General features: G+C 40.9%; 1 protein-coding gene and 1 long non-coding RNA gene across 2 annotated transcripts; both read left to right on the top strand.

The window, feature by feature from the left end:
- Positions 1 to 260: 260 nt before the first annotated feature.
- LOC124293731 lies at positions 261 to 1,364 on the top strand. The gene is made up of 3 exons (XR_006903610.1): positions 261 to 371; positions 956 to 1,064; positions 1,187 to 1,364. It is a non-coding gene; the product is annotated as an uncharacterized LOC124293731 (long non-coding RNA).
- Positions 1,365 to 11,075: 9,711 nt separating this feature from the next.
- LOC107227760 lies at positions 11,076 to 12,574 on the top strand. Its single transcript, XM_015668991.2, has 3 exons — positions 11,076 to 11,459; positions 11,869 to 11,991; positions 12,052 to 12,574. Exons 1-3 carry the CDS (start codon positions 11,302 to 11,304, stop codon positions 12,230 to 12,232), a joined length of 462 nt encoding a protein of 153 aa, XP_015524477.1. The 5' UTR covers positions 11,076 to 11,301; the 3' UTR covers positions 12,233 to 12,574.
- The last annotated feature ends 2,123 nt before the right edge of the window (positions 12,575 to 14,697 follow it).

The following is a 14,697-nucleotide window of genomic DNA, read 5'->3' as shown; positions in this document are numbered from 1 at the left end:
ATTCCTCAGTATGGAAACAACCGCGCAGTAGAGCGGACGTATGAGAATCGCGCTCCGCAGATTTCGAGAACCGGGTTCTCTACTTCCTGGTTCCTGCGCTCCGGGGCCGCTTCCTGGTGCAACTCGACTTCCAGGACAAGCGCTCCGTATTTTCTGCGCTCCAGGTCCACTACCTGGTGAAACTCGACTTTCAGGAACGAGCGCTCCGTAGTTTCTGCGCTCCAGGTGGCCCACCTGGTGAAACTCGACTTCCAGGACAAGCGCTCCGTATTTTCTGCGCTCCAGGTCCACTACCTCGTGAAACTCGACTCTCGGAGGACGAGGAAGACGAGGAGAACAAGATGGACAAGAAGGACGAGGATTAGTGCACGGTGAGAATAATATTTTTATAATATTTGATGAAGTAGGATCAGGATCAGGAGTAGGAATAGGAGTAGGATCAGAAGGAGGAGTAGGAGTAGGATCAGGAGTGGTAGTAGGAGTAGGAGTAGGATGAGAAGTGGGATCAGGAGTAGGAGTAGGATTAGCAGTAGAAGTACAAATAGGAGAAGGATCAAGAGTAGGTGTAGGATCAAGAGAAGAATTAGTATCAGAAGTAGTCAACCACCTCCTCCCACCTCCGACCACCTTCGTCCTCTTCGTCCACCTCGTCCCCGTCCTCTTCTTCCTCCGCCGCCTCGTTGTCCTCGTCATCCTCGACTTCCTCGAATACCGCCGCTCACTTCCAACCACCGCCAAACACTTCCTACCCCCTCCTGCCCCCGCCAAACACCACAACCATCTCCGTCCACCTCCTACCACACCCTGCCGCCTTTTTCTGCTGTTTTTAAATCATATTATTTACTCAGAGTAATTTTAGTCAGGAACTTTCTTAACTGGCGTTTATATCTTAAACCTTTTTTCTTCAACGTTGTAATTGCAAGATATAACTAATTTTTAATATTCCGCATTGCAGGAAAGTCCGTCAATGGAACGGTCTGCTGACTCCGAAGGATCTCTACTGGATGTGGATGAAACTTTGGAAAGAAGTAAAGAGGTTCTAGGATCACCATTCTACGAAGAAAGTAATAAGATCAAAAATTCTTAACTTGTATACTAATATCGCCTTGTCTTCATTTGTATCAAAACATCTATGTTTGCACGGTCTTGATTGAAGTTGGAATTTCATGTTGACAATTGATTTCAGAACTGCGTCAGCTGTCAACTGGCCAATTAACAGAGTTTCTCGGTGAAATGGAATCCTTGGTCGGAGCGCTCAGCGAAACTTTAATAGCTGAGTATTATTATTATTAATATTAGCTTACTTTTGTAAGTATTTATGAATACAGCCTCCATGAATATTCATTGTTGGTATATAAGGTCTGGCAACGTACCTACTTTCTGTAATGTTAAAGATTTTGAAAGAAATTAACTAACTATAAAAATGGATAAAAAATATTATCTCTAATAGTGAATGTAGCTAATACAGCTTTAACCGTATATTGATTATGTTAATGATCTATTGTGACTAGATCGGAATTAGATAAGCTCTCTAGATACTCTTTTCTAGTCTATTAATTTATATCATGTATATGTAAATGTATATTTCTTCAGTTTATACAATCACTACACTAGGATTACCCTTGCCACGTTTTATGGTGCGCTTGTGTAATTTGTATATTATTAACCTTATGTTTTACTCTATTTGCGACAAGTTGTGAGTGTTTCTGATTTCTTGGCAATTATTTATGTACATGTATATGTATATGTATATGTATACTTATGCATGTGTATATACATATATACACATGCTTAAAACTAGATTTTTACAATAAACACAGAGGTTTTAGTATATTCACATACGGATTTCTGTGTATAGGTATACTTGAACTAAGATATCCTTATCTCTAATACGGAGTTTTTCGTAATTCGCATTTGTTCTTGCAACCCAATGTCCTACATACGATGGCAAAAATCGAGATCCAACTTGACTGAGTCTCAAAGCCCTGTTGACATAAAAGCAGCAATTTGATAGAAATTATAGTTTATAGTTTACACAGCCCATTGCATGGTATTTCATTACAAATACATATGTTTCAATGTATTTAGGAATAATTTATCAAATATACAGAGGTCATGTGCAAATAATAAATGAATTCGACCGCAGATTGATGTATTCATTAGAGCTTTAACAATAAATTTAAGCTTTGTTACTTCTTTTATTTTATTATGGATAATGAAAAACATTTCCGACTATTCGTGCTGTGGAAGCATGGGGATTAAACCAAATGTAGCAAAAGATTAGAAACACTGTATGTAGAGTACGGGTATTTTTCTAATAATGCAAACACGTGCCGCTAGCTTAGTTTTGACATATCTAGAATACCACGCCTTGCGAATTAGCTTTCCAGACAGAGATGAATGATGAATTTTAAGGACTGCATTATCGTTGTTGAATACTCTATGCCTCGTGGGAAACGACAATCTGTAACGATAAAATTGATGCACCGGATCATCGTCGACTTTAACTTTTGAAATGTCCTACCATTTTCGAACACCTCCTACCTCCCCCTGCCACCTCCGACCATCAATGGCCACTTTCGACCACCCCCTATCACCTTCTGCCAGCGCCGACCACCTCCTACCATTTCCGAACACCTCCAACCATCCTATTTACCTATATTACTAGATTAGCTATGATATGAAAAGAGAAGAATTATTCATTTCGAAATGGGATTCTATTCGACACGCGCTCGATGTATCCCATAACACTAATGTTCAAAATTATTCCAACAACTTTTCATTTGCTCTCTCGATCTTGAATTTTCATAGGCATAGAATCGAAACGCTGTTTTAGCTGGTCGCAAGTGAAGTATCTGCGTTGGGTGGAGGAGCAGAATTGTTTTTCGTAAAGTATTCGGATGGAAAAAAATTCAGAGTAACTGTAATACATCACGGATGCGCTAATTTTGAACGAGACGAAATGGATGCTTCGTATATGAGACAGTATTTAACGCTGCGTAGTGATTTAAAGACCTAAGAAGGTGATAGGGAGAGAAAGAACGAAGCTTCTTAACACTTCGAGTGTATTTTAACACACATTTGCAAGATACGAGCAAAATTTTTCATCATCCAACTGTCGCAGAACGGCAGCGTTATTAGCCGACCCGTTCACTGAAGAATATATCTTCAGTCAACGGCTGACCATCGAAGGGCCTGGCCGCTTGAGTCTGGAATCGGCAGGAGAGATAAAGTGCGTATTTCTTGTATGAAATGTGAAACCTAAAATCATTATGCATCATATCATATCATCGTACATCATACATTATACATCATACATCGTACATCATACATCATCATACATAGTATCAAAGTTCGAAACCAAAGTTTGGATGTCGGATGTTCAGAAAGTAACGTCACCAATTCAAAATCAGCTAGCCGAATTCCTCAGTCTGGAAACAACCGCGCAGTAGAGCGGACGTAGGAGGATCGCGCTCCGCAAATTTCGAGTATCGGGTTCTCAACCTCCCGGATCCCGCGCTTCGGGTCAGCTACGCGGTGAAACTCGACTTCCAGGACACGCGCTCCGTAATTTCTTTACTCCAGGTCCGCTACCTGGTGAAACACGACTTTCAGGACACGCGCTCCGTAATTTCTTTACTCGAGGTCCGCTACCTGGTCAAACACGACTTTCAGGACACGCGCTCCGTAATTTCTTTACTCGAGGTCCGCTACCTGGTCAAACACGACTTTCAGGACACGCGCTCCGTAATTTCTTTACTCGAGGTCCGCTACCTGGTCAAACACGACTTTCAGGACACGCGCTCCGTGATTTCTTTACTCGAGGTCCGCTACCTGGTCAAACACGACTTTCAGGACACGCGCTCCGTAATTTCTTTACTCCAGGTCCGCTACCTGGTGAAACACGACTTTCAGGACACGCGCTCCGTAATTTCTTTACTCGAGGTCCGCTACCTGGTCAAACACGACTTTCAGGACACGCGCTCCGTAATTTCTTTACTCGAGGTCCGCTACCTGGTCAAACACGACTTTCAGGACACGCGCTCCGTAATTTCTTTACTCGAGGTCCGCTACCTGGTGAAACACGACTTTCAGGACACGCGCTCCGTAATTTTTGCGCTCAAGGTCCACTACCTGCAGGAACTCGACTTCCAGAACAAGCGCTCCGCAGTTTTGGCTGTCCAGGTACTTGACCTGATGACTTTTGACCTTCGGGAGTAATTTTGCGTAGTTCCGGCTGTACAGGTTCGCGACCTCGTGACTTTTGACCAAGCACTGTGTAGTTTCTGCGCGGGTCCGCTACGCGGTGAAACTCGACTTCCAGGATAAGCGCTCCGTGGTTCCTGGTTCATGTTTACAATAAATTATTTCAATTCGTTTTTCGCGCAAGCCGAAATTCAGTAGCTGTCAGTCCGCTAATAAAATTTCTCGACTTCCAGGATAAGCGCTCCGTGGTTCCTGGTTCATGTTTACAATAAATTATTTCAATTCGTTTTTCGCGCAAGCCGAAATTCAGTAGCTGTCAGTCCGCTAATAAAATTTCTCGACTTCCAGGATAAGCGCTCCGTGGTTCCTGGTTCATGTTTACAATAAATTATTTCAATTCGTTTTTCGCGCAAGCCGAAATTCAGTAGCTGTCAGTCCGCTAATAAAATTTCTCGACTTCCAGGATAAGCGCTCCGTGGTTCCTGGTTCATGTTTACAATAAATTATTTCAATTCGTTTTTCGCGCAAGCCGAAATTCAGTAGCTGTCAGTACGCTAATAAAATTTCTATTACTTTATAATCTTCTCATAATCTTCTTGGTAAAATACGTCGATAAAAAAATTATATTAAACCTTACACTTGAAGGTGTTCGGAGTTGGACGAGGAGGAGGACGAGGAAGACAAGGAGATGAAGGTGGACGAGGATTTGTGCTCGGTGAGTAAAACACTTTTATAATATTTGATGGAAATTGTAATTATATTTGATCCAAAATATTTCAAACTAGTCATGTTTACATTAAATTATTTCAATTCATTTTTCGCGCAAGCACATATTCAGTAGCTATGAATAAACTTATACAATTTATTGTATTATTAAACAATTAATTAATTATATCAATCCTTATACAATATTTTTGATGTGTTCTTATACTGAAAATATTTACATTAAATTATTTCAATTCATTTTTCGCGCAAGCACATATTCAGTAGCTGTGAATAAGCTTATACAATTTATTATATTATTAATCAATTAATTAATTATATTAATCCTTATACAATATTTTTGATGTGTTCCTATACTGAAAATATTTACATTACATTATTTCAATTCATTTTTCGCGCAAGCACATATTCAGTAGCTATGAATAAGCTTATACAATTTATTATATTATTAAACAATTAATTAATTATATCAATCCTTATACAATATTTTTGATGTGTTCTCATACTGAAAATATTTATTACTATTCCAGGTACAACCCGAGGTGGTTGGCGGTGGTTGGAGGTGGTCGGAGGTGGACGAGGTGGACCAGGAGGAGGACGAGGACCAGGAGGAGGACGAGGTGGACGAGGAGGAGGCGGGGTGGGTCGTGGGAGAGGAGGGGCGGGGGAGGGGGAGGGAAGGGGCAGAGGTGGGCGGGGAAGGGGGTGAGGTGGGAAGGGAAGGGGTGGGGAAGGGGAAGGGGAAGGGGAAGGGGTTGGGAAGGGAAGGGGTGGGGAAGGGGAAGGGGGAGGGGGAAGGGGGAGGGGGAGGGGGTGGGGGAGGGAGGGAGGGAGGGAGGGAGGGAGGGAGGGAGGGAGGGAGGGAGGGAGGGAGGGAGGGCGGGAAGGGCGGGGGGGGGGGGAGTGGAGGATGGATGTCAGTGCGAACCCGTTGGAGTTAATAGAGCAGAACCGCCCCCCCCCCACACTCCCGCCCTCCCTCCAACCCTCCCCCCCCGCCCTTCCCGCCCTCCCTCCCTCCCTCCCTCCCTCCCTCCCTCCCTCCCTCCCCCCCCCACCCCCTCCCCCCCCCTTCCCCCTCCCCCTTCCCCCTCCCCCTTCCCCTTCCCCACCCCTTCCCTTCCCAACCCCTTCCCCTTCCCCTTCCCCTTCCCCTTCCCCACCCCTTCCCTTCCCACCTCACCCCCTTCCCCGCCCACCTCTGCCCCTTCCCTCCCCCTCCCCCGCCCCTCCTCTCCCACGACCCACCCCGCCTCCTCCTCGTCCACCTCGTCCTCCTCCTGGTCCTCGTCCTCCTCCTGGTCTACCTCGTCCACCTCCGACCACCTCCAACCACCGCCAACCACCTCGGGTTGTACCTGGAATAGTAATAAATATTTTCAGTATGAGAACACATCAAAAATATTGTATAAGGATTGATATAATTAATTAATTGTTTAATAATATAATAAATTGTATAAGCTTATTCATAGCTACTGAATATGTGCTTGCGCGAAAAATGAATTGAAATAATGTAATGTAAATATTTTCAGTATAGGAACACATCAAAAATATTGTATAAGGATTAATATAATTAATTAATTGATTAATAATATAATAAATTGTATAAGCTTATTCACAGCTACTGAATATGTGCTTGCGCGAAAAATGAATTGAAATAATGTAATGTAAATATTTTCAGTATAGGAACACATCAAAAATATTGTATAAGGATTGATATAATTAATTAATTGTTTAATAATATAATAAATTGTATAAGCTTATTCATAGCTACTGAATATGTGCTTGCGCGAAAAATGAATTGAAATAATGTAATGTAAATATTTTCAGTATAGGAACACATCAAAAATATTGTATAAGGATTAATATAATTAATTAATTGATTAATAATATAATAAATTGTATAAGCTTATTCACAGCTACTGAATATGTGCTTGCGCGAAAAATGAATTGAAATAATTTAATGTAAATATTTTCAGTATAAGAACACATCAAAAATATTGTATAAGGATTGATATAATTAATTAATTGTTTAATAATACAATAAATTGTATAAGTTTATTCATAGCTACTGAATATGTGCTTGCGCGAAAAATGAATTGAAATAATTTAATGTAAACATGACTAGTTTGAAATATTTTGGATCAAATATAATTACAATTTCCATCAAATATTATAAAAGTGTTTTACTCACCGAGCACAAATCCTCGTCCACCTTCATCTCCTTGTCTTCCTCGTCCTCCTCCTCGTCCAACTCCGAACACCTTCAAGTGTAAGGTTTAATATAATTTTTTTATCGACGTATTTTACCAAGAAGATTATGAGAAGATTATAAAGTAATAGAAATTTTATTAGCGTACTGACAGCTACTGAATTTCGGCTTGCGCGAAAAACGAATTGAAATAATTTATTGTAAACATGAACCAGGAACCACGGAGCGCTTATCCTGGAAGTCGAGAAATTTTATTAGCGGACTGACAGCTACTGAATTTCGGCTTGCGCGAAAAACGAATTGAAATAATTTATTGTAAACATGAACCAGGAACCACGGAGCGCTTATCCTGGAAGTCGAGAAATTTTATTAGCGGACTGACAGCTACTGAATTTCGGCTTGCGCGAAAAACGAATTGAAATAATTTATTGTAAACATGAACCAGGAACCACGGAGCGCTTATCCTGGAAGTCGAGAAATTTTATTAGCGGACTGACAGCTACTGAATTTCGGCTTGCGCGAAAAACGAATTGAAATAATTTATTGTAAACATGAACCAGGAACCACGGAGCGCTTATCCTGGAAGTCGAGAAATTTTATTAGCGGACTGACAGCTACTGAATTTCGGCTTGCGCGAAAAACGAATTGAAATAATTTATTGTAAACATGAACCAGGAACCACGGAGCGCTTATCCTGGAAGTCGAGAAATTTTATTAGCGGACTGACAGCTACTGAATTTCGGCTTGCGCGAAAAACGAATTGAAATAATTTATTGTAAACATGAACCAGGAACCACGGAGCGCTTATCCTGGAAGTCGAGTTTCACCGCGTAGCGGACCTGCGCAGAAACTACACAGTGCTTGGTCAAAAGTCACGAGGTCGCGAACCTGTACAGCCGGAACTACGCAAAATTACTCCCGAAGGTCAAAAGTCATCAGGTCAAGTACCTGGACAGCCAAAACTGCGGAGCGCTTGTTCTGGAAGTCGAGTTCCTGCAGGTAGTGGACCTTGAGCGCAAAAATTACGGAGCGCGTGTCCTGAAAGTCGTGTTTCACCAGGTAGCGGACCTCGAGTAAAGAAATTACGGAGCGCGTGTCCTGAAAGTCGTGTTTGACCAGGTAGCGGACCTCGAGTAAAGAAATTACGGAGCGCGTGTCCTGAAAGTCGTGTTTCGCCAGGTAGCGGACCTCGAGTAAAGAAATTACGGAGCGCGTGTCCTGAAAGTCGTGTTTGACCAGGTAGCGGACCTCGAGTAAAGAAATTACGGAGCGCGTGTCCTGAAAGTCGTGTTTGACCAGGTAGCGGACCTCGAGTAAAGAAATTACGGAGCGCGTGTCCTGAAAGTCGTGTTTGACCAGGTAGCGGACCTCGAGTAAAGAAATTACGGAGCGCGTGTCCTGAAAGTCGTGTTTCACCAGGTAGCGGACCTCGAGTAAAGAAATTACGGAGCGCGTGTCCTGAAAGTCGTGTTTGACCAGGTAGCGGACCTCGAGTAAAGAAATTACGGAGCGCGTGTCCTGAAAGTCGTGTTTGACCAGGTAGCGGACCTCGAGTAAAGAAATTACGGAGCGCGTGTCCTGAAAGTCGTGTTTGACCAGGTAGCGGACCTCGAGTAAAGAAATTACGGAGCGCGTGTCCTGAAAGTCGTGTTTGACCAGGTAGCGGACCTCGAGTAAAGAAATTACGGAGCGCGTGTCCTGAAAGTCGTGTTTGACCAGGTAGCGGACCTCGAGTAAAGAAATTACGGAGCGCGTGTCCTGGAAGTCGAGTTTCACCGCGTAGCTGACCCGAAGCGCGGGATCCGGGAGGTTGGGAACCCGGTACTCGAAATACGTAGCGGACCCGAAGCGCGGAATCCGGGAGGTTGAGAACCCGATACTCGAAATTTGCGGAGCGCGATTCTCCTACGTCCGCTCTACTGCGCGGTTGTTTCCAGACTGAGGAATTCGGCTAGCTGATTTTGAATTGGTGACGTTACTTTCTGAACATCCGACATCCAAACTTTGGTTTCGAACTTTGATACTATGTATGATGATGTATGATGTACGATGTATGATGTATGATATATGATGTACGATGATATGATATGATGCATAATGATTTTAGGTTTCACATTTCATACAAGAAATACGCACTTTATCTCTCCTGCCGATTCCAGACTCAAGCGGCCAGGCCCTTCGATGGTCAGCCGTTGACTGAAGATGTATTCTTCAGTGAACGGGTCGGCTAATAACGCTGCCGTTCTGCGACAGTTGGATGATGATTGCGAAGACTGTGTTACTCGGAAAGTGAGTGCACCCAGCATACAGCCAGCATCATATCGAAATCGTTGACCCTCCGATGTTCTGCAATAAGTTCTCAACTCTACAGTTGGAACATCTCAGGGAGCGAAAGCGCACGACGATTTTCGGTTGTCACACCAAAGCTCATCAGGGCAACTGTCTTTATATGCTTCAGTCAACGTAGGAGGTGTTTGGAGGTGGTTGGCGGTGATCGGAGGAGGTCGAGGAGGACGCGGACAACAAAGCATTTTTCTGCACTTTTCAAAATCGTGAAAATTTTCGCCAAAAATACAAAGGCGTTAGCCTTACTTTTTTTTCATTTTTCAAGCAAAAAATTTTTGGTCTCAGATTCGATTTGTGTGACCCTTTCCTGACTCATTGGACCCTCAGAAACTCAGGAAACGCAGCGAAAAGAGCGTAGGACCAACAGGAGAGAAACGGCGAGCGAAAAAGCACCTGCTGAAAAATGCCAAAAAACACAGGATCTCGTTTTTTGGCTGTAACTCGATGCGTTGATTGCAGCGTATTGGGACTGCGCCCAATCGATTTCTCTCGCAAAATTACGTCGGAATAGTGCTCTGATTAATTTATTCCAGCACTTTTCAAAATCACGAAAATTTTCGCCAAAAATACAAAGGGGTTAACCTTCCTTTTTTTTTTACCAAAAAAATTTTCGTCTCAGAATTGATTCGTATGACTCTTTCCCGACCAATTGGACCCCAAGGAACTCAGAAAACGCAGCGAAAAGAGCGTGGGATCAACAGAAGAGAAACGACGAAGGAAGAAGCACCTGCTGAAAAATGTCGAAAATTCAGGTTTTCGTTTTTTGGCTGTAACTTTCGATGCGTTGATCGCAGCGTATTGGGACTGCGCCCAATCGATTTCTCTCGCAAAATTACGTCGGAATAGTGCTCTGATTAATTTATTCCAGCTCTTTTCAAAATCGCGAAAATTTTCGCCAACAATGCAAAGGGGTTAGCCTTACTATTTCTTGGAGGTAAACATGTTCAGTCTGAGATTCGAGTTGTATGATCCTTTCACGGCTAATTGAACCTGGAGGATTGCGAAATAGACATTACAAATACTGTGGGACGAATAGGTGAAAAAATATCAAGAAAACATGGAGATATACATTTATTCATTTATTTGAAACTAGTATACATACAATAGTAAGAATACAACGCATACATATCGTATCATGCACAGGTACAAGATTTCATTTATTTCTACGTGCATCAAAACTAATCAAAACGTACTGACATGATACAACAATCGTTTTCGCATTCCATCGAGTTCACTTAAAACTCACGAAAAAAATGCAAACAGTGAACTCTTCTTTTTTCAACACAGTTATTCTTGAGACAATTTGCAGTATATCTCACATTCTCTCTTTTCATTAATCGATTTTATAGGAGTTCTGTCCAAGTAGCACCAAAGATAGCGCAAGATCTTGCGGAAATCGACTGTGGACACGTCGTGAATATTGACCTAATTCAAGTCGCCGCCGAGCCTCATGTTAGTCATCGATGATTTTGTGCCACTTGTACCGTACATCTTATAAATAAGTAAAACCGAACAACACGAATCGTGGAATCTGCTACTGAGGAAATGTACCATTTGAAATTTCCATGTTACATCATTTGTACATCCAGTTTCGACCTGATCGTCTCCTCATCGTCGGTCCGAAGAATTCGGTACTTTATTGTTAGTTCTCGGCGCGTTCTCCGATAGTTCGATCGTGTTCGCCACACCAGTTTCTCGCCTTCGGACAGTGTCTGTTCTCTGGACGGTGCGCAATCGTCATTCGACGCAAGGCGACGAGGTTAGTTAGTCAGTACAGTTAGTAGGCATTGGGATCTTGTACGGGAATCAGCAAAATGGCTGCAACAGGGAGTTCAAAAGGTTCGGTGCTCGAAAAATTCGGTTTACAGCCGGTAACCAAATGCAGCCTTGCCAAGTTCTACGTCCCGGCACTCGGTGCCGTTTCTTATACCGGTCTGTCAATCAACGTAATGAATCCACGTCTAATCGTCAGGTAATTGAAACAAAACCCGACCTCGTCAAATTTCATTCCGCCCAGTTTCGCTCTCGCCGCGTCTCATAACCGGCGTCAAATTATGTAATACGTCGCCCCTTGAGCCGGACAAACAGTAATTTCGAATCCTCTTCGTGTCATTCGTCTTACTGAACTTTCGTTCGCTTTCTAATCGTTAGTCACGTGCCTGTCAATAACCGATTCCACGTCACAGAACAGCGGAAAGTGACGACGAATTCCCGTGGCTGATGCAGAGTTTCATCATTCCTGCAAATATAACCTTATCCGGAAACGCACATGTTTCGGTCATCGTTCGATCGATATTTTTACCGACCCGTTCTGTTTTTCTAACCTCAACTGATTTGCACCTAGAGAAGTCCAAACTCCATATTACCGTTTTCTATTTCAGAATATTCCCAACAACGGATATAACAAACCTGCTACTCGGTAGCACGTTTCTAGGCACCGGATCCTACATTTACACCAGGGAACACTTAAAAAATGCTCCACCAGCAAACAAAATTGCATACAGGTAAGTTCATCAGCCTTTAATTAGAATTTTTCAGAACGTAACCTTACATTTCTGACCTAGCGCTGCTGGAGCTGTGCTGCTGAGTTTTGGGTCAGTTCTAGTGTGGTCTATCCTACGCTCGATCATCCCACCAAACTCTTCCCTTCACACTATCGCTGGTATCGGTTCTGGAATTGCATTTATCAAGATCGGAACTAGCTACCTGGAGTTTGTCGACTCGCAGGTGGTGGCTAAAAAGTAGGAAAACATAGTAAATATGCTTTAAAACATTGTCCAAATATGTCATAGACACCGTAATCGAACAAGACTAATCAAAAAGTAAAACGGACAAACAGTACACTTGTTTATCATATATTTGAAATAAAATTATATGGAATCTTGTAGAAAGTTTGATATAGATAGTTTGGTAAATGATGCGAATGATCTTTTTAATGGTTACAACGTTTCGCTGAATCATTTTTAATTACAAACTAAGTTTATTTCCTAAAATGTTGACTAATCATTATATTACCCTGTCCCATTCTCCAATGTATTATAATTACATGTATACTGAATATACTGAATGCGTGACGGCATGAAATCATCTTTTGTTTTTTAAATGGATAAAGAATGTATCTAGTATCCCTTTTTTACTTTTAAGTTTTTCTTTTCTTTTCAAACTTCTATTTAAATATTTAACATTAAACATTTATGAACCACTTTTCCTTCAATACATTTCAAATGTATACATAGAAGGACCTATGGGGGGCATGTTATGCTCGTACATGGGATGGTCTTGAAACTAAGAGTTTATGCATTTTACATTTTAGAGTTGATTACCAGTTTACATACTATACAGTCTTTATTTTCAATTTCAAAGGAAAAAAAAAAAAAATTTTAGTCTATTACTCAACTCCACAAAATTATCATATACAGACACAGACAGAAATTAACACTCCATATATTATAGTAAACTATATCACAATATTGCAGATATGTTTCTTCAGTTTATTTTTTAGTTGCTTTTCAGCAACGGCAAGATTTTTGAGATGATTAGAAAGTGTATTAAAGTATTTTTTAGCATAGTATACCTAACTTCTTTACCCAATATTTAACGTATGTTTAGGTAGCTGGATATTTCCGTATCTCTCCTCAAGTCTATATTATCACATATTTACTCTTGCAGTCATCTCAGCGGTTCGAAAGCAGTCATTATAAACCATCCCATTCAATGATCCCATACACCGCTATTGCTGCTAAAAAGACCGTAATATAGCACGAGTAGCTTCTCAGATAATACGCATCTAAGACTATAAAACACGTACGTTAAGTGCTTAGTTTTATTTACTATATTATTCACATGAATATCCCACTTGATGTTGCTATCGTATGTGACACCTAAATACTTACTGAAGTTAACTCTTTTTAAAGAGGTTCCATTTATCCTTACATCGATACTATCCGAAACACAATCACAGTAGTTGTCAAAAGTTACAAGTTCATCATATAGTTTTAGCAGGTCATTGATGTATAGGATAAACAACAGTGGTCTCAAAATGGAACCTTGTGGAACACCAGTATTTATTCTTACAGGATTACTTTTAACTCGATTGACCTTTACAACGTGAATTCTATCTTTCGGGTAGTTTTTGATGAGATCAAGACAGACTCCTCTCACACCAATATTGTATAGTTTTGACAGGAGTATCGTATGTTCAACTGTATCGAAAGTTTTCGAATAATCTAGAAAAGTAACTAAAGTTGGCTTACTCAAGATTTTGAATAATTTCCATAATTTCAGCTTCACTGGTTGAGGATAAGAACATACTAACATATAATATGTTGATTAATAGGAATCCGAGGTGCATTATGTAATGATCCCGTATTACGTTTTAGTTGGCCAACTATGTTATTGAAATACTCGTTGAAAAAATTTTCTTTTCTGATGTCATTCTTAATTGAAACATTGTTAGCCTCAATATCGTTTATTTGATGTCAATTTTTATTCGTATTTACTTTATCTTGCAGGAAACTCCGCATTTTTTTATATTCGTCATCTTTGATCAAATTAGTTTCGTATGTATTTTTTGCATTGCGTATTAGATCCTTAAGGATTTTCTCGTATTGGAAATAGTTTTGTTTTTTTACCCAAGTTATTCCTATTATTTTTACAAATTTTATACAATTTACCTTTGGTTTTGACTGAGTTTATTAGCACAGCGGGTAATTCAGTTTTTTCTCAGTATTTACTTTTTGTTTTTACATGTCATTGCCAATCTATTGATATTTCCAACTTCATTAATCAATAATTTTATTGCGTCTTCTATATACTGTACGAGACACACTTCATTCCAATTTTCAATTGCGCACAACTCAATAAACTATTTTTCATTAATGCCATATTTATCTTTCGAAACACCACTGAGATTGAGTCCTGATAATGAAATCAATGTGGGGTAATGATCAGTAATTGGATCCACAAGTTTCCCAGTAGAAACTTTAAAATTAGCCTTATAGAAGATCTGACCTATAAATGTTCCTACATTTGTCCGGGTTGACGGACGGGTGCATGAGTTAACAATTGATTGATACCCATTTTGTGATAGAAGATAGAAACATTCCTCTGCACTTCTGTCAAAACCGACATGATCTATAGTGGTATCATCTACTATGATTGATGCGATACTTCTTTACTAGTATCAATAAATTTTTTGACGTCATTTATAG

The sequence above is a fragment of the Neodiprion lecontei genome, chromosome 1 (genome assembly GCF_021901455.1).
Source record: "Neodiprion lecontei isolate iyNeoLeco1 chromosome 1, iyNeoLeco1.1, whole genome shotgun sequence".
Lineage (NCBI taxonomy): Eukaryota > Metazoa > Arthropoda > Insecta > Hymenoptera > Diprionidae > Neodiprion > Neodiprion lecontei.
The sequence above is the reverse complement of the archived record's forward strand: the minus strand, read 5'-3'. Positions and strand labels throughout refer to the sequence as shown.